Here is a 20,306-nt window from a genome sequence, read left to right on the forward strand (position 1 = left end):
TCAAGAGGATTCCAATTCATAGTGCCCTGCCCAGTCCAGATTTCTACAAGATAGCTTGTATTAGCTTTAGACATCAATATCGATTGAAAAACTCTAAGACTCGTCCTACCTTTCAACAGTAAATCAATGCCAAGACCGAGTGATCGCTCGTGATGCTCGTCCGACCACTCTGGAAGCAGTATCTTGTCGTATCCGGCCGTGGTCTTGAAAACCCCCGAGACTTAGATAAACTAAATGTAATACAATCTCTTTCCTATTGTTTTGGCTATTTAAAGAATATTATCAAAAATTATCCTTGAACACCAGCATCATGTCCCATCACTCGTCCTGCGACAAAGCTCGCACTGATCATTACCTCAACCACCTCCTTCTAACAGCTCGGGCCATTTATGAGGGAGCACTGATCCGCGACATCATAAACCCATAAGCTCTAACTAGTATATTACGAGCAGGAAGTATACATCTACAGCAGTGAACGCCCTTATGACCGGCCGTGATAATATAATGCTATTATAAGAACACCGTCAACAAAAATACCAATAAAACATTTATCCATCACTTATATTTAGCTAGCGAGGTTATCAGCTATCTTCCAAAAACTTTTGTATTAACACTACTAACTTTCCCTAAACCCCGTATCAGTACATGCAATGGTCCCCTGTCACAACCAACACTGTCAGAGGTCAACGATTGTCCCCACGATACCGGTATTTTCCATTATATATGTGTAGAACTCAATCTCTCAAACGGTGATTTAATTTTACTGCAGTCAGTTACTAGCCTCGCACTTACGTACCAATCTTCAGCAATCAGTAAACTAGTACAGTCGGCTCCCCAGAACATTCCAATCTACCACTCGACATCTCCCCTTGCCACCGCGACGTCACAACCTCCACAAAACACCACACAATAGTTAGGTAATATGTAGATCAAGTATGTATATAAATAGATACAGGTACATAAACACTGACATATGCACAGTAGTGCACAGCCTCCTTCTAGATCCTCGTCAAAAAATAACCCTCCTCCTCCTCAACAACAGATGGAAAAAACGCGATAGAGTAAAAAAAAAAATAGTTATAAACATCCACATACACCCACCCACACCACACTCCATTTTGTTTTATTCTAAAAACATTGATGCAAGACAGATACGAGAAAGAAAGAAAACCCAACCACCAACCAACCCTGAAAAAAAAGCGGTAAGTATAAACAGCCAGAAACGAAAGCTCTCTAAAGAAAATGATGAAAAGGAAAAAAGAACAGTAGATCTCTAATCTAAAATGAACATTGCGGTTTCCCTCTCTGTATGATTGTCAACAAGAAGAAAAAAGGCCACCGGTAAGTAGCTGTAAGTATGTGTAAGTAAATGCACAGAGGAAGAGGGGTGTCCTGAATTAACGTCCCATCTTAATGGGAAACCAATGATGAAGAAGTAACCAGAAACAAGAAAGAAAAGTAAGGTATATAAACCCGTCCATACCACAAACTCTCACAAGATGCAAACAACAAAAGAACCGGAACTGAAAATAGTAAGAATAAGCCCATCCATCTATCAAGTCTGCAATTCACCGCTGCCCCGCCCCCTCCCTACCAAGTCTCCGCAATGTACTGTCCTCCCTCCTTCTTCTTCTTCCAGAACTCCTTAGCCCCCTCATGTGACAGACGGCCCTTCTCCATCGCAACCTTGACGAGGGCGTTTTCCACGCCCTCGCCCATACCCTTCGAGGAGCCGCACACAAACACACGCCCGTCGAGCGCGTTGACGATAGACCATACGAGGTCAGCCTGCGCGGTGACTTCCTCTTGGACGTAGCGTCCAGTGCCGACACGGGACTCGACAACTTTGCGAATCTTATCTTCGTGGGCGCCCCATTCACCCGAGTACAGCTCGTCCAGAAGCGAGTCGCGGACGCCTTGTAGGACCCTGATACCGAGCGCATTAGACCAGATCCATACACCATATGCAAAAACCATCATGGCTACTCACCAGACTTTATTCGCGCAGTTGGCGCTCTGCAGTCTCCTCTGCACGAAGCCTCTAAACGGCGCAATGCCCACACCAGCACCAATCAAGAGCATCGGTCCATCGGTGACAAACTCCTTCGCCAGCGGGTTCGCCATGAGTCCACGGAACATCGGGATACGGACCTCGGTCTCGCCACCGTCAAGCATGCGGCGTGCACAGCGCTCAAAGAAACCTGAGCCGACACCGGTGCGGTTACCGTCGCGCCAGTTCTCGGGGGACTCGTGCACGGAGACGGCGATCTCTATGATACGCCGGTGCTCGAAACGCGATTCATGCGGGTCATTTGAGAGCGAGTAGAAGCGCGGCATCAGCGTCTTGAGATTGCATAGCAGGTGCTCGAAGTTAGGCTTCGAGGACGGGAAGGCGTTGAGCAGTTGGATCAATGATACGTAGGGCCCGGTCCGGAGCCTAAGCGAAAGTGTTAATCAAAGGATCTGATAAGAAAGATCAATCACAACAAAAAAAAAGGGGTGGGCCAATCAGGGGGGAACTCACTCGCAGAACGCGGCCTGCCCCTGCTTGGAGCACAGGTAGAGGAGAATTGTCTTTTCGTTCTCGTCAGTCGCATACTCAGCCATCAGGCGGAGGATGTTCTTCGTCGGCGGGTACGACTGGATATCGACCGTCCAGGTCAAGAGCTCACGTCTGGTTGTTACCAGGGATCTCTCTTCCTCCTGGCCCCAGATCGTCGGCCAACGGCCGCCTTGCGTATGCAGGGTGACAGATGCATCTCGCTCCGCGGCGTCGATACCGAGCATGTCAAAGATCTCATCAACAGTGTCGAAGTTGTTGGGCGCACAGATCCCGATTGCGCCACCCACACGGAAATCAACTCCGGGAGCCTCTTCCGGGTAGTCGGTAACGTCAAGATCAAAATGGTATGTCCTCTTCTCGGCACCAGGCTTAGTCAACTCGCGAGTCCCATCAATCTTGGCCGAGAAAACACTGTACGGGGGATGCGGAGAGACGAATTTGGGCGGATGGGTGTACACGGTCGATTCGTGAACGGGAGTAGCAGCACTGGGGGTGGTAGCACCGTTCTGTAGAGCCTCAACGGGGGCCAGGGAGATTGTTTGTGGGGGGAGTGCGGTAGTACTAGTCAAACGGGCCCGCGAACTGAGGGGTGCAAGATTGAGATTGAGGCTCTTGAACGCCCTGTTATCCGGCGTAGCAATCATTGGACGCAAGAGCGGTACAGATCTGGCCGTGACCTGATTCCCAGGCAATCTGCAACACCCGCCACCACAGCACCCACCATTCGCAAGGTTCGTTGCAGAGGAATCACTGAGCAGATCGTGCGACTCCTTCGCCGAGACGAGCGTAAACGACGGGCGGCGAGGCTTCGACGAGCGTGTAAAGTCAATTCCTAGGATGGGACTCTTCATCTTCTTGATGAGGCTGTCGACCTGCAGGTCCGTTTCGTCTTTGCCATTTACCGAGGGGGCGTCGACGGACGCTGTCGGGAGATTGTGGGGCTCCTCAGGGATGGACTTTTGAACGGCCGTTATGGTGCCACTGGAATACTTTGAATTCGCCATTGAAGGTCGGGCAAGCGAGGGTGAGGATGGGAGGTGGACGTGATGGTGGGAAACTTGGGGAGAAAGTACATCGGCTGTGGGTTGGTGGGGGGAGGGAAAAAAGAATTAGTCACGTTCAAGCAAGCGGGAACAGTATGAACAGCGGTAGAGCGAATTTCAACGTCAACGGCACTAACTAGAGATTAAGGGCTTCTTCTCTTCTGGGCAGGCGGGTAGGGTCTAGGAAAGGGCTCATAAGGAGTTAATTAGACCACTTACTCATGGCTGCGACACAACTGAGCGGACGGAATAGTTGTGTTTTGATTTTCGTCGACACTGTGTATGTTATCTGAGTGACGATGAAACTGGTGCAAACTCAAAGAGAATAATAGATATAGAAACGATCAGGTATCGACCACAGGGGGGTATAATAGTATATATGCAAGTCGTTGAGGGAAAAAATCGTATGTATATGTATGGAAGACAGAGAAGAAGGAAAAAAGAGAAGCCGGGAAGGAAGTAATGGGACACTTTAATAGAAATTCAGGACAGGAACTCTGGTCGAGGGGCCATGGATTGGATGGATGCGTCTCTTTATTCTAGCGCTGATCCTCTCCTCCCTCTTGTTGCCACCTCCACAATCAGGTAAGGAAGGGAAGGGGAAAAAAAAACAGCCTACCGAGCTTATCAGAAACCCTCAACCGGAGAAACACCACCACCCCCCTTTTTGTTTCGATATCTCTCCACTAGCACTCCTGCAAGGACAAACAAGAAAGTCTCTCCCGAAACCACTCTAGATAATAGATATGTGGATTCGAGATTTGATCCTGGCTATATAATTGCTATGTCTATATTACATGCTGAATTCCGAAAATTCAAGACGTGGAAAAACAAATTTCCTCATCGTATACACATCGCATCATTTCTTTGTCTTTTTTTTCTCCCCCCCTTTTCCCCCCCGGGTCACTCAGTGGTTGTTGTGGACACTCGGTTGGCAATTATTCGCTCCATTATTCACGCTTATAACTCTCTCCATCTCCTCTCGGCTCGTCTCGTCTCGTGTCGGCTCACTCACCAGTGCTTTCTTATCCTTATCAAGAGTACTGTACAGTAGGTAGGCTGACTCTGACCCTGCATTATTGCACCCAAGAATGTGTGAGATTACGGCGAAATGATCAATAGCTTAGAAATGGACGCTTGAATATCGTTTCCTTCCTGAACCTGAACGCCCACCCCCATCCCAAACACGGATCCGTATCGAACAGGTAAAATAAAGAAAGTAGTAGAAGGAAATCTTCATGTAAGTATGATCTCACCTGATCTGATACCCAACCCTCAGCCTCCGTTACCCCCCACCAGGGAAGAAAAAAAATCCCACAGAATCCAGATTCTTTAAGATAATCTGCCTTCCTACCTATCAGATCAAACCCACCCCCGCTACAGTCACTCACGGGGTGAAGGCGGATCCTGTCTGATGGCGGTTAGGGATTTGAGGCCAATAAAAGAATTAGATTTTGGACGCCAACCATCAAACAGGATCCGCCGTAAGTAGGTGAGCGACTGTAGTCCCCATCCCATCCCATTCTCCGGCTTTCCGCGGGGAGTTTCCAACAAAAAAACACCCCCGCCAAGAGACCAAGACATGCCAGCATGATCTGATAACTTTATTTGCATCGTCCCGGACTTCCTATTTTTCCCGAGAAAAACCTTACTTGCACTGGCTACGGTAAGGCAGCGCAGGCAGGTCGCTCGGTTCCTTGCATGGCATGTGTAGTTCAGACTTCACACCGGTTCTGTTTCTTTCCATCCATCCATTCAGCCAGCCAGCCAGAGGGAGGAGCGATGAGAGGAGGGGGAAGGTGGTGGTGGGGTGTTGTTCATCTGGACAAACTCTATTCTGCTGTGTGCAAAACCCCTCCTCTGGAGAATAAGCAATACCTACTCCACCTACTGTATCTGCAACACCAATCGACCGGCCGACCGCGATATCGGACAGCGGCAGCATCCACCCACTCATTTTGTTTCAATCTGTTCTTCTGATCTCTAACTCTCTCTCACGTGGTGACGCGGACGGGGTACGTACCTTCACGGGGGTCCGGACCGATGCAAAAAAAAGTCACAACTTATTCGCTTAGAGCAGAAACAACCACGATACTATACCGAAACATTTCAATGCCTGTGCCTTGGTTTTTCCCCACCATAATATATGATAGAGTAGAGCAGAGTGGAGTACACTTGTTTCTATAGTATGTATACATCACTCAATTCCTCCCCTTGCCAATATTGTCGATATCGAAGGGTTCGCATCAGATATACAGCCGCCAAGCAAAAGTGTACGCGTCTTGGTGCTCTACCTACTCTAGAGACCAGACATGTATCCAGCCAGATATCATACCTACACGTACTATACCTAGGATCTCATTGATCCGAGGTACTTTGAGGCCAATTCAATCGGAGGTGCATCTACTTGTGGAGTGTCCAGATACCCCCCCCCCCCAACCTACCCTGCCCTACCCTACTGCGCTCTTCTCCGCGGTATATAGGGTTATATGCGGGAACATACGTATCCCTAATGTCAATCAGGAGCAAGAACCAGAGGGAAATCTTTATGCATACGTAAATTGCCAATATCCATAATAGAGTAGAGTACATATGCAGTGATGCACTGCAATGCACCACGACTTCTTGTTGGGAGGTCCCCGGGTACCCGGTAGTAGGTAAGGATACTCACTCCACCTTCACTTGGAGTACAAGAGGGTAGGCAGGGCCACGGCGTCGGAAAAAGGAGGTGAGAACGCCGGCTGGAACGATTTCTCGGGCCATTGGAGACCGTGCACAGTCGAGCGAGGTGCGCAGTTATTCATACAACTTGCATAGCTACTCAGGTAAGTATTAGGATAGGTAACGAAGTGGTGCTTTTGTGGGTAGCTACATGGTATTCACTTATACTCTAGTGGGTTGGGATATGCATGTAGGTTGGGACAGTGTTGGGGAAAAAGGAGACGAGCCATTGCGGCGTGGGGTAAAGCCCAACAGGAACCATGACATGATGGGCCGATACACAGCTCAGCAGAAAAACGCTCCCCCTTTTTTTTCTTTGCTTGGAACGAAACGTGACAGGTGATAAAGGGCGCCAAAGCTTACATAGACATAAGATTTGTGGATCGTGAACTTACGGTCACAAATTGACTTGTACAAAAATACCATTTACATCACACAAGTACTCAGCTGCCGTCTGGTGCTGGTTTAATGTCCGCCAAGATCGAGTGATGCCCAGTGATTCGGCGGTGTTTATCTACTGTGGCTGCGGTGTCATCTCTCAGCCACGGATAAGCCCTGTGAGTCAGTGAGAGAGAGTCAGAGATATCGAGAAGAGCTTAATTACTTAGCTAGCTATCGATATCACAACATCACCAACTCCCTTTCCCCCTCTCAACTCCCCTCTTACCCCCGCCTCTCTCACTCTATGCCCAAGAAACATCTTCCAAAGTTCCTAAAGCCGCAACCCAGTCTCCACACCTCTCACACATCCTCCTCCTCATCATCCCAAAATGTCTCCACCACCCCCGCCGCCAGAGACCAGAGCGTGAACGGCCTACTCGCACACCTCCGCACCTCCCAACCAAACCCAGACACCCCTAGACGCCAAATCAGCACAATCCCTTCGGTCCCCCCCTCCCTCCAACTCATCCTCGCAAACGCCGAACCACCACCGCCCCCGCGCCCCCGCCCCCAAATTGGCGTCCGAGGCCGCCGTAATCGAATTCCCGGCCCGCCGCCACCCGCCTCGTGGCTCGCCGCGCCCGAAGAGACATCGAACGAAGAGGAGGCAGCATTCCGCGCGGGCGCCGGCGTCGGCGGCGACATAAACCGCCTCCCAGACTTACCGCAGATTGGGCGCCACCGGCTGGCACATGCTGCGCTGGTCGCGGTCGCAAGGAACTGGCGCTTTCACACAGTGTATGATCAGCACTACCTGTATACGCTCCGCCCGGGGCTCAAGGCGCTGCTATTGTCGTATATTGCCGCCCATAACGCTGGCGCCCTTCAGGCCGATGATCTCCTCCTGCTGTTCCGTGACGGCGATGACGAGGACTTTACACATCTTGATCTTTCGCGGGCGGTTGGGCCTAGTCTGACATTTAAGGACCTGCGCAGCCCCCTTCATGGTGGAAAACCAGGGGTCACGGCGGTGGAGGCGTCGTCGGTCAGCGACGACTGGGATGCGGCGGCAGATACGGCGGTGGTGGGCCGCACGCGGTTTGCAGCAGTGACACATATATCACTTGCGTGGCCGGCGGCGTCGGAGGCGTCGTGGGCACGCCTAATAACGTTTGTGGGGCAGTGTGTGCCGACGATCACACATCTGTCTCTTGCGGGGTGGGGGCATCCCGGTGCTGCGGGAGTGCTGCGGCGGTTTGCGAGGTCGCTGCTATGTCTAAAGTGGTTGGATGTGTCGGATTGTCCGGCGGGGATCTATGATTCCCTGCGGGAGGAGGTTGAGTGGGACCGGGCGTGGAGAGGTGTGGAGACGGTGGTGTGTGTGCAAGCAGGGGAGGGCACGCCGCAAGGAATCAGGGAGGAGAGGGGGTGGGCGGTGGCGGCATTGCGGGAGCATATCAGAGGGGTGAGGGCGGAGGTGGGCGGGAGGTGGTGTAGTGTTGTCGAGTGAGTGCCGAGTGAGATTGTATGATATAAATTGCCTGTGTTTTAGTAGTTTATAGTAAGATCTCTTCATAGTATGGCCGGGGAGTTATTTAGCAGTCCGAATTTCGCAATATGAGGTCACAGGTAAGAAGCTGGATATTGTCGGACAGCTGCACCCAGCGCGTATGGGGGCTCTTTGCTACCTATGACAACTCGGGATAGTAAATCAGCCCGTTCGGAAATTGGTGTTCTGACCTACTCATGATTGAATGTTTTCCATGAACAGACACTTACCGTAACACCCACGCCTTACAGCGGAGCAGGGCTTCAGTATAGATTTAGCTCTACGCAAATTAGGTGAGAGGGCTCATGCTCGGCCACGACAAGAGCTGAAATCTAAGTGTTTTGCTTGAAGATTATGAAGATGAAGATGATGGCGGGGAGATGGTGATGGTGAAGAAATGGTCGTGGTGATAATGATGACTAGGAAAGAAAAGATCAAATAGAGAGACAGAAAGAGATAGGTGAAGGTAAAAGCTACTAAGCTAACTGAGGCCACTGTGTCTCTCAGCTGTGACCTGTCCTTTTCTCGCCTACCACCTTCCCTCCTTTTGCCACGCAATCCCGGGTCACTCATTCACCTTGATCATAAATACATAATTCCCTCCGAATCATAAACTATTGGCCCATACTGATCAAAGGCCAAATTAACTTACTCTTTTGCTATAGTCGAGCTACCATCTCGTCACTTCCGGATATGGGGCTGGCTAGTAGAAATATCATGTACCAGTATATTGAAGTATCCGAGAAATAAATATCCAGTCTTGGGTGCTATCTAGATCTATCCGCTAACATCGTTGTGCGTATTTAGAGTCTTGGTAGCCAAGTCTTGCGGGTACGTAGGTCTTTTTGATACCAGGTTATAGTCCGGCCTATAGCACGCATAGCCTGTCTCTAGTACTCACCTTTTCTTACAGGGCCTATCCTATCTCTTCACGCTGGGCAACACTACCCAAAGACCCGAGAAATAAACCGCAGCTTGTACATCTAGATCTATACATGTCCAAGCTCTATTACCGGCAACATCAGTTACTGACCAGCTAGCTAACGTTTTAACTAGCGTCGGCCACCAATCAGCATTCGGCGTCGCGTACGAGTGATAATTCATGAACTGACACCCGCCGGGATTAATTGATTGATTTGAGCAGATTGGGGCGGCACTCCAGATCACACGTGTACGAAAAAAAAAATTCGAGGGGCCGTCCAACCAGCCAAGAATTCCGAGAAGGGGAGAATAGAAGACAACATCCAATTGCCATAGCCCTCCATCCATATTCTGTTTCCCAGCGAACAACTCTAATGTTGCCGGCTCTTAATTATAGCCAAGATCCATCGTTATAGATGCGTCCCATATGTATGATATAAGGCCCACATGTAATCAGGTTTAGCTTCAAGCCTATAAGTACTAGGTGCACGATATCCACCATCTTACACAGAGCTACTAGTCCCTCTAACCTTCTCCCGCCGAGGTGTCCGAATCTTAGCTCTACTACTGCAACCCAGATGTCTGATCTTCCAACAGCCGTACGTTAGCTCCCGCCGTGCTTGGCATCCTGCACATCTCGAGCCCACTCCGCGTGTAGACGCGAGTGACAGCAGCGAGGGACCGTTTCCATTCTTGCATATAACGTTTCACCGGGAAAGCGATCATCACCGGGAAAGCAACCGAAGCTCACAGAAGGGCATTATGAGCACCAAAACAATACCTATGAAGCCATACATGTATAGGAGAGTTCTTTTGGTGTTTTTGACTATTTATTATGATCATAGTATATAGCTGTGGGAGGGTCATCAGCTGTCATCAAGCCTTGATGACCCTCCCACAGCTATATACTCGCTACCTATTAGTAACAATCATCAGAAATATTCGAAAGATATCTCAAAATGACTTTAGTGTATTTAGTTCTGTAATTCTAGGTGATTTTGAATTTTCACAACAATTCGCGATCCCGTTCATATCATGCTTGATTGCTTTCCCAGTGACGATTGCGTTCCCGGTGAAACACGTTATGGCCCTTCAGGGCATGCAGGGCGCTTCTCACGATTGAATAGACACGCGCCCATCCCACTATCCTCATGGGCGCGTTCACAACAGACGAAGCGGATGATCGAGATTGATTGATTGACTGGTTGATCATTCATTAATTGTATTCAGCCGTGGATGATCGAAAATAATGTATGGGCATAGGATAATGTTCATAGCTACAATCGCGGCCAACACCTCCCTTTCCCTATCCAAGCATTGAAATCATCCTTTCCTACTTTCCGGTTGGTCCTCACCTCGACAAATCCCATTAGTCTGATGCCATCATATGGGAATTGAGTCGGGCGAAATACACTACATGGCTTATAATCGAAAGCGCTCAGAGGGGCCTTGAAGGCTTCAAAGAGAGTAGGAGAGGTCAGATTGTTTGTGAATTGATGATGGGTCTATATAGGGACACTTCTGCTTACATATCTCTTGAAGAGCCCACTTAGAGTGGTGGTACCTCATAAGGGTTGTTAGGATCTTTAGACGGTGCCCGGTTTTCACCGATTGCCGAGGATGATCCCTTTGGGGTTCACATGATATAGAATCAACCCTTGTTGAAGTGTCCTGAAATTGTGGGTAAGGGTTATGATAGGGTTACATTAAACCGAAAGACCAGTTTTGCGCGTTTGATCTCGAAAAGTAGTTATACACAAAGTTTGAGGAGGGGAATCGCATTATTATTCATAAGAAACCATATTCAACCTAAAAACTAAAGGCCTAACAACAAATACGCATTAAAGATATACTTCTCAAAATCACCTTTTATTTTTTCCCCAAGCCTCCACGAATGAAATCTTTTCCTTTACACCCAAATTCAGCCTTTTGCTTCTGCTTATCCTTGCTAGCGCCTCGCCGCCCTTTTCGGAAAGCCTGCTTTGCTGCTCTCCGCCATCGAGGGGTGATTTCTCATCCGTCACTGTATCACTAGAGGAGCTTGACAAAAGTCTTGTTTCCTCGTCTGTTTCAGAGCCTTCCGAGTGATAATCTTCGAGTTGGCCGTAGTCTGGTGTTTCCTTCTCTAATTTGTTGTAAATTGCTTCTGCAATACGTACACGTATACAGTGAGTTGGTCTGCTCAAGAGATTGTACATGGTTGCGAAATACGTCTCCGGGATTGGCGTAGTCACATCGGCGGGAGTATAACGAAGTGACATTGGGAATATGGCGATTTGCGCTGGAGTCGTGTCAAGTGATGGGGCGAAACGTAAGATACCGCGGCCATTGGTGGTTGTTGCTTCGGGGAAAACAACTACCGTTCGAGTGGGATTCGACTTCAGAAGGGATGCGACGGTGTGAAGTGTTGCGCCTTTCGGAGGAGAGAGGCAAGGTTTAGAGAAAGCCCGAAGTATAGCTGTAAAAAGGGAAATATGTTCAACTTTGCGAGTAGTGGGGTAGGAGGCCGTAAATACTGGATCGAAAATGGCGGCGAGGTAGATCGCGTCAAGGGGAGAGTTGAAGGATGAGAGAATTACAGTGTTCGGTCTGGGAAGCTTGTTGGATTTTTTAAATAATGATCTAGTTTGGTTGTTGATTAGCCATCTTGTCTTTAAGGCGCAAGGGGGAAAGAGGACACAATACCCCTTCCTGACTCCTTCAACTTGCAAATCAATCCACCACACCCCCGATGAAAGCAGTATGCTCCATAGCCACGCCTTCCGGATAAAGCTCCCTATCGGTAACCACTGGAATACCAGGAAGTACGATATGCTCAGACATAGAAAAAATGGTAGTCGGAAAGCGAATAGAAACAAGCCTATGGCGCCCTGAACGGTGGAGTTGGAGCCATTGATAGGCAGAAAGGGCGCAATTTGGGTGCCTATTCATGGGGATTTAGCGACCTCTCGCCCGTTGACAGCTTGACAAGGGGAAGGCAACTCACCCCGATCACGAAATTGTGAGAATTTCTCCATTCTTGGAAAGGCGAGGTAGACAGTTCAGGAACTCAAGGTAGCGATGATAAAGGGGTGATACGAAGGTGTACTATGGAGTTACAAGAGCATGGTCTGAGGAAAGGCTGGGTTAACGTGTGGTTCAGGAACTTTTGGGTGCTTGGCAGTTCTCATATGTGGCATGTGCAATTCAAATTCCATGCGCGTAAAGTACTGTATGTAGGGTATGTTACAGTATGATATATTGTAGGTACAATGGCGAACTGGCTCAATGGCGAATAGTCAAAAGACCATTTGCAAGTATAAATGTAGAAAATCAAACCAGCAGAATCATGAACTCCGACCTAGAGCTTTTGATACGGAACTTAACATGCAGGATAAGAGCCGTTTTGCTTGAGAGAGAAATGCAGAGCTGAGTCATTCTATCCGGGTGAGACAGCATGATCTTCCCAGGTTCGCCATTGACCCGGTACATACGTCGCGTTACCCGGCCTTTGATGCTTGGGAAGGTTGGCTCCAGTGTTACACAGAAATCTCAAAACTAGAAGGCAAGGAAAAAGGACAACCAAGAGTACCTACACACATATAAATATGACAGTCAAAGCATCTCCGGTTTCGTTATGGCGTACTGCTGCATCGACTGCCGCAATGGCGACCACAGGAATTCTTAGTCGTTTATTTCTTTACGGAACACAGCGCGTTAAAGTGGACGGAATGGATAAATTTTTGGAGTTACTCAAAGCAAGGCGAAATGAGCGGAATGCGGGGCTGCTGACAGGTTTGTTCTCTAGACCATAGAATGGTCTTATTGGGAAAAAGTGGTCTTTAGTGCTGACAGCTTACAAGTGTCGAACCATTTAAGTGTGTAGGTATCTGTACTGCTTACCGCGGATCTCTAAAACGATTTGATATGAGGACTTACGTCACGAATACATGAGGCCATTTGGCTGTGCGCGTTTCATAGGCTGGATGATCCATTAATATGGGGGCTTTTGCCCTGTTCATATATGTTCTCGCCACGGGATTTGAGATATGGGCTAGGTAGTCATGATATCTGCTTCAAGAACAAGTAAGTCCTATAGTTCTTAATATTCTGTATTCTGTATTCTGCATACGTCCTTTACATTTGGATATGGGTACCTACATGATCGCAGTTCGCAAATGTAGAGGTAATTGGACTAGTGTTAGCAGAACTTATGGTCTCTAATTCCTTTTAATTTTGTTTCTGATATCCATCTGTCTTCTAATCAAAAATGCCATTGTAACAACATCGAGTGACTGATCATGACTCAAATACCCAGAGCATTGGGCAGCTTCTTTGCAGCTGGCCAAGTACTTCCAACTTTTCGTCTCCATAAAGACCCTCGGGGAGGCCTCTTCCAGCCTAGTATATCAGAGGCGATTTCTCTGCTCGATGCTCCTCAACATCATTGGATGCACATATTCCCCGAAGGCCGCGTCAGTTTTAATCCTCCAGCTGTCTTTACCCCCCAAATATTGATGCTTCCCACAGGTCCACCAAAACCCAAAACATGAAATGCGATATTTTAGGTGGGGCGTTTCTCGTCTGCTTCTGGAACCCGCTATTCAACCTTCGCTGGTTCCCATGTTCATTACCGGCTTTTCCGACATAATGCACGAGTCTCGTGGCTTTCCGCGTTTTCTTCCGCGTGTGGGGAAAGGTGTAACTCTGCATGTTGGTGAGGTTGTCCCGGATTCTAGATTCTTAGATTTGAGAAGCAAGTGGCATGACCTCAAATACCGATACTGCGACGACAAAGAATACCTAAAGACCGGGAAAGAGGCTGTGGAGTTAAGAATCGAGACGACGGGAAGGGTAAGAGAGGAGGTTGCAAAACTGAGGAGAAGAGTTGGATTTCCCGAGGAGGACGAAGGTGCCGGTAAGGTAGAAACATATAGGCTTCAAGGGATGGGGATGAGGGAAGGGAAGTTGGCAGATGGAACATGGGAGAAGGATACATAGATAAAAGCTATACGGAATTTCTCTTAAGCTTTGTGGCGAGGCTTAAAATGTTTGTCGCTACCGTCCATCACTACCGTAGGTGCATTAAGGAAAGATTCGGCCTAAAATGACAGCCTGTGTCCATTCTGCTAAATCAATTCCATTGTGGCGTGCTCTGTACCCAGAACCTACAGATCATTCCGCATTGTCCTGTGTCATTACATAATTCCATGGACCTTCAGCAAGCCCCGCAGGAGCTTGCAAAACCTTTAGTCTCGCAGGTGATATTGGCACCATAGAGTTTACCGGGCCTCATATTATATCGGCTTATATTTAGATAAAAAATATTATAAGCTGTCTGTATCTTGGACTTTCTGGATTATGTAGATTTAGAGAATACGATACATCCGGAAGGGCTGTTTCCAAGAGAGGAAGCAGGAAACCCATAAAAGTGTAGTTCACCTGGCGCACGATTTTATCTTTAGCAGCCTCAAATAAAGCTCGTGACGAAAGGAATAAGTTTCTGGCACGTACGTAAATTAAGATAGATGCCAAGATCTCCAGTGGATGTTCAGTCTAAATGTTCAATGCCTCGGTTCTTTTGTGTACACGGGGATCGTCGGCGGGTATCATGAGGAGGGAAGATGAGTATAGGAAGATATTTGCTCACGTGATCGATCCTTTTGTCTATTGCATGTAATTCTATCAAATTCTAGTGTCTAATACGGTACACGTAATTAGAATATTTATAGTCGTAAATTAATTTGAACGAGTGACCGTTCATGATTGTATAATCACTTGATGCAGGCCTGGATTTGGATATTCACGCATTTGTTGCTGAATGGTTACAGCGAGCTTGATGATACCTTATGTACTTGCTAGTTATATCTATATCTATATTTATAAAGGATATAAGTAATTAACCTGAAGTATTCTTTCACTAGTTCATTTATTCCACCGCAGTAGAAGGTCTGGTAGAGCATAAGGTTAGTATTAATTAATATATCAGAGCACTTGCTAGACATCTTTTACCGCTTGGTTTACATAAATCTACATCCCGAATTAAATGAATTAAACAAAAACAAAAACAATCTACATCCCGGGTAACATGCAGACCGAGTGATCTTTTGTGAAGATAAGTCAAATTGGTATTGTAGTAAGAGAGTATGCAATTTACTATATGTAGTGCTATAAAAGGATCTTATTAACCGCAATTCTTGATTGTCTGTCGGGATAGCAATGACAAGATAAAGCGCGGGCATCGTACTTATGAATCACACGGTTTGGTCAACTCAACTATGTGGTTCGTGAATTTGATTAACTAGAAACCTTCTCGAAGAATCCGGGTTTATACAGGACTGCCTCGTTCAGATATCCACCTAGTAAGTGAGGGGTAGATCTACCCGAGAGGACAGAAAATAGAAATAGAGAATGCTATGCATGATGAACCAAAGAAGCATCAAATCAACCGATAACGCCAATATCTAGACATTAATGCTCTCTCACAAAAACCGAAACGAGATTTTTCTAACCCTCCCAAAAACCCTACATCCCAGGACGGAGAGCCTTGTACAGTTCCAAAAACTGACGAACGAAGACAACAGAAAGAGGAGTGAAAAAGAAAAACGACACAAGAAATGCAAGGATAAATAAAGATGTCTGTTCATATGCACACTGCAAATATTAGAAACGCTCGGGATACCGAGAAAATAGCTGTGATATCCTGCTCGCTGATAATACGTCCAAAATTCCGTATTAAACCAAAACGAAAAATGGACGCAGAAACGCGTTACAATAAACAAAGAAATACCAATAACTTGCTACTCTAATAAATTCCCTGTGATAAGTACTGAAATTGGTCGTACTATTAGGGGAAAATTGGTTAGTGCCTGAAACTAATTTAATATTGGAAAAAAGATATCCTACCATTCTCGTGGAATAACTTCCTAGTGATCCCCGGATCAAAACATCATCTACAAATGTCCCCGCTTCTGCCTCACTGAGGTGTAGTTGGAAACGTTGCCGTAACTGGGTGGTGGCATACACAACCCCAGACGAGAAACACGGCATTCGAGATTCCTTGCCCATTAACTCTACCAGGTCCACCAAGTTGTCTGCTGACTTTCGTAATGCTAAAAAATATTGTTGAATTAAAATTTGATACCAGAATGCCCGGGAAAGCCGTTAAATATTTACCTTGAAATGCTTGCTTAAACAATGCTCGGAACTTTTCGAATTCCGGTGATAGAGCACCCCCGAGCACGTCCACATATTCTTGTGTGAGTTTAAAGGGCGCAGATTCAAACCCTACAGAACCGGGAGAGTTCGAAAGCATAAAGCCGAAATCAATGTGTATGATATCTTTGAAAATCTTAGCGTGAGGTAATGCGCTGGAAGAGTATAAATTAACTTACGCCCTTGGTTATCGATCAACACATTGCCGTTGTGTCGATCTTTTAGTTGGAGTATGTAACAGATCACGCTATATGCTGCTAAGGATCTGGTAAACGCATCTACAGCAGCTTTATATGTCTCCGAATCGGGTTCTCCAAAAGTCTACTCCACCATCAGTTTTGATGCATAGAGGGTGGATATCAGGGAATACCTTGACAAAATGCTCTTTGAGCGAGGCGATTCGACCTTTAGGGTTCTTTCCTGAAGCTATTGACGCAATTGTGAGACTTCTTTTCAGAGAGTGCAGAGATGTGCCGTTCGTGATAGTCTCAATCAACCCCGCTGACTAACTTTGTGTCAACAAAATGAGATGCACAACGTAGCTACAAGGAGATTTTACACCTACCTCTCCAGTAACAAGGATCTGCATCCTCTTGACCCATACTGGTATGCCAGCCTTCTTCCATATCTTGTCACAAACGTGTATGAGCTGGCATGCAAAGGCTTCTTGCCTCAAATCCGCACCAGTCTTGACAATTACACTTAGAAGATCCCAGTTTTTGCACCAGCCATAGGGCGAAGACTTCCTTATGCGTTCTCTCTTGACGGTCCATTCTTCCCCAAATGTCGCTGCACTAGGGTCATCCCGGTCTGCTTTCCGCTCCACACCGGAGGTTTTTTGATCGTTTTCCATGCGAGCCGCTCCAGCTTCAGCATTCAAGTTAGATGGAGCTGTCGTTTCACTGCCTTCTGTTCCTGTTGACGACAACGGAGCTGCCACTGCCGCACTTGCTATAATTGTGTCAAACGATTGCAGGGGGGCAGTTTCAAAGAAGTTTTGTTCCTCTAAAGTCTGCATACTAGCAATGATTTTCTCTTTTATGGCTGCGACTTCGTTCTTTGGCCGCTTTGAGCTGCTAGCGTCTAATTGGGCCAGCATAGCAGATGCCATCCTCATATGAGTCGCAAGAGCCGATAGATCCGGCGCTTCACTAATTGGTCTCGAAGAACCGTAGGGCTTCCTTGGCCCTGGACTACCAGATCTAGTGACGGAACGCTCAGAGGTTCTGGATGATGCCCCGCTAGAAAGCCGTGGTACTGGCACCGTAGTCTTTGCAACGGGTACTTCCGGATCACTACTTTGATCCACGTCCTCAACTAAATTCCCGTTGGCCACTGGGGTTGTTCCGATATCCCCTGTGGAGGGCTCGAAGACGCTATCTACCTCAGTTTCACCATTATCATTACGGTACGCAGCTGGCGGAACTTCCGACAAATCAAACATCCTCCGCCGCGAACCTTCGGCGCCTTCATCTGAAAGCAGTGTGGAAAGTAGCTGTTGGTTATCCGGCTTCTCTGGGTCGAAATCAAAATCGTCTCTCAAAACCTCTACCATGAGGAGATAAGGTACTCTTTCAGCACTATTTAGAACAGTGGCCTCAGCTGGATTTATGCGAACAACTCGATGGTGGCCAGGTTGCCAACTATCTTGACCAGCAGTGGCAGGGCAAATCACTGGAATATCAACTTCAGCGGGCAAATAGTTGTTGAGTAAAGCCAATTCCGTTCGTAGAGCACTGAGCCGGATCGGCTTTGGCACCAAAACCATCTTGTTTGATATATCTTCCAATGCCGATAGAAACTGAGTTTGGTTGCGAAAGTAATTTGCTCTTAACATATGAATTTTCTTGGACGTAGATAGCTGTGCTGGAGTTAAAGGCCTTTCCTTTCGGCGACGAATGTTATTGGTCCCAGATGACGAACCGAGTGTAACACTTCGTTGCATTCGAAGATCTGGCAAAGAAGAGGAAGCGGTAGGTGACATAAGTGGGACATTGAGAGAATCCGATTTGAAAGATGACCGTCGTGTTAGTGAAAATGACCTTCTCTCAGGTCTGGTGGCTGGCGAAGTTGGTGTGCTGTGGGGAGATCTTGGCGATTTGGTATGTGAAGGCTGATTAGCAGAAACAGCTGAGGTGGAGTCTGAGGTCTTGACTCGTGGCCGCTCTTTCTTTGGTCTACTTGGTTGCCCGGTCGCAATGGTTTTGCTTCGAGTGAGTTTTCCCGGAAGATCTGTTATTGATTGATAAACATGCGGTTTCCGTGCCTGCGCAACAGCTAAAGGTCCCGCAAACTTCGGTAAAAATGGAGCTGCAACGCTTCCTATAATCAAACTTGCCAGCAAGGTAACTGGCAGAACATTCTCCTTTAATCTTTCTTTTTTCTTACTTTCTTCTGCACCAAACACTATATGTTGCACCTTATTATAGATTCTTCTACATGTCTGTAAAGTTTTACGTCAGAATACCATGTCCCAAAGACATCCACACTTGAAATATACCTTAAACGCACTCGACGTGGGATCCCCCGATAAATCGTGTAGATGCGTCTGAAACAGCCAAAATGTCTATGTGTCGCGGTTAGAGCTATGACGTGCATTTATCTTCTCTTTGGAAGGTCAATACCAGAAGAGCCCCATGCGCTGATTTCTCGCATAGCTCAAAAATAAACTCCTCCAGCGCCACAGATTCCGTATTCTCTATGCTAACAAGTAGATGGCACAGTTGCGGAAGGAAGAACTCGATCTCCTCATAGCTGAACTCCCGAAGCTTTGTACAGAGAAAATGGTGTATTCCTATGTGACCAGAATATCGACTATCTCAGGACGTAGTGGAGTCAGCTAAGTGATGCGAATATGATTCGCTCGGTGAAGGAGGGGTGCATCCGTACGCCAGATATGCCACAGCGAGAAAGGGGTTATCGCTAAAGTGATCAGAGGTGATCAGTCGGTACAGCAATTGCGACATCTTCGATGAGAATACTATCCACAACCGTTCTTTTTGAATTTGTAAATAACGATTCAAAATAAACGGGGAAGACCGTCCGAGAAGATTGAGAAGATGGTCGGCTGAGAGCACAGAAGATGCAGGAACCGGGGGAGCGGACGGAGCAAAGAGCCTCAGAAGGCGAAAGGATTCTTATTTGTAGAGGCCGACGGATGACGGGGGTGAGGGGGTCGTCAATCGGAGTTGTAGGATAGAGAGGGGTGGTGGCTATGTGTCAACCCCCAGGGTCTCTTAGGAACGAGCGTTGAGCAGCGTTGAACGTTGAACGTTGGAGAAGCCTACTCTGGCTCGAGGCTGGAGTTGAAGATGCTATGGAGAGTTGCAACCAGATCCGAACACCAACTAGTACTTGGCTGACTGCATTGTATGTCTGAAGTCATATTGTGTTTCCACAAGGCATGGGTTACTGGAATAGGCTTCTTCCGAAATCTAAATTTCCACCAACTCATCCTTCTACGAGTGGAATTTTCCTCCTAGAGAAGATCATTATGAAGAACCTTTACTAATAGAACCCTGGCCTTGCTAGCACTGAAAGAACGAAGCTGGAGGGTTTTATGAACCCAGATTAGAGTACCGTGACATTTCACAGCATGTAAGTACCTATCGCCTACTCAGAAGCTGATGCCTCGGCCGCGGCGCCTAAGGGTTGTTGTGTTATACTGCTCTTTCCTTTTTTCTGAATTTCCTTGAGCCGAGAACCGATCCTAGGTGTTCCCTCGAACTCTAAACTTGACCCATGGCCGTGGTGATATGTATGAGGCTCCACCCATCCTTGGCGTTGGTTTGTGGCCGTATTTTGGGACATTTGGAGTAAAAGAAGGAAGGGTGCATTGTTAAGCAACATGGATGGTGCCAGTAGTAAACTTTTGGAGGAAGAATAATGATTAAGGTCCGTCCATGGTAACAGCTTAAGTACTTTATGAATTGGT

At 47.3% G+C, this 20,306-nt stretch overlaps 5 protein-coding genes across 5 annotated transcripts; 2 read left to right on the forward strand and 3 right to left on the reverse strand.

Annotated features, from left to right (window-relative positions):
- Positions 1–1,590: 1,590 nt before the first annotated feature.
- On the reverse strand, positions 1,591–3,829 carry LAJ45_02688 (uncharacterized protein; the record flags this gene model as incomplete). Its single annotated transcript, XM_046112279.1, has 4 exons — positions 1,591–1,927; positions 1,991–2,437; positions 2,525–3,641; positions 3,826–3,829. The coding sequence occupies 4 exons, from the start codon at positions 3,827–3,829 to the stop codon at positions 1,591–1,593; spliced, it is 1,905 nt and encodes a 634-aa protein (XP_045974405.1).
- A 3,183-nt stretch (positions 3,830–7,012) lies between these two features.
- LAJ45_02689 (uncharacterized protein) lies at positions 7,013–8,218 on the forward strand (the record flags this gene model as incomplete). The annotated part of the gene is made up of 1 exon (XM_046112280.1): positions 7,013–8,218. One exon carries the CDS (start codon positions 7,013–7,015, stop codon positions 8,216–8,218), a length of 1,206 nt encoding a protein of 401 aa, XP_045974406.1.
- Positions 8,219–10,455: 2,237 nt separating this feature from the next.
- LAJ45_02690 (uncharacterized protein) lies at positions 10,456–12,195 on the reverse strand (the record flags this gene model as incomplete). The annotated part of the gene is made up of 5 exons (XM_046112281.1): positions 10,456–10,634; positions 10,708–10,805; positions 11,045–11,800; positions 11,864–12,101; positions 12,165–12,195. The coding sequence occupies 5 exons, from the start codon at positions 12,193–12,195 to the stop codon at positions 10,456–10,458; spliced, it is 1,302 nt and encodes a 433-aa protein (XP_045974407.1).
- A 570-nt stretch (positions 12,196–12,765) lies between these two features.
- On the forward strand, positions 12,766–14,158 carry LAJ45_02691 (uncharacterized protein; the record flags this gene model as incomplete). Its single annotated transcript, XM_046112282.1, has 5 exons — positions 12,766–12,952; positions 13,037–13,049; positions 13,139–13,243; positions 13,476–13,632; positions 13,688–14,158. 5 exons carry the CDS (start codon positions 12,766–12,768, stop codon positions 14,156–14,158), a joined length of 933 nt encoding a protein of 310 aa, XP_045974408.1.
- A 1,642-nt stretch (positions 14,159–15,800) lies between these two features.
- Positions 15,801–19,338, reverse strand: LAJ45_02692 (uncharacterized protein; the record flags this gene model as incomplete). Its single annotated transcript, XM_046112283.1, has 11 exons — positions 15,801–15,867; positions 15,948–16,001; positions 16,064–16,083; positions 16,235–16,269; positions 16,334–16,498; positions 16,552–16,693; positions 16,743–16,877; positions 16,938–18,815; positions 18,873–18,938; positions 18,997–19,186; positions 19,262–19,338. The coding sequence occupies 11 exons, from the start codon at positions 19,336–19,338 to the stop codon at positions 15,801–15,803; spliced, it is 2,829 nt and encodes a 942-aa protein (XP_045974409.1).
- Between the last annotated feature and the right edge of the window lie 968 nt (positions 19,339–20,306).

Source organism: Morchella importuna, assembly GCF_003444635.1.
Source record: "Morchella importuna strain M04M26 chromosome Unknown Morimp01GS005, whole genome shotgun sequence".
Taxonomy (NCBI): Eukaryota; Fungi; Ascomycota; class Pezizomycetes; order Pezizales; family Morchellaceae; genus Morchella; species Morchella importuna.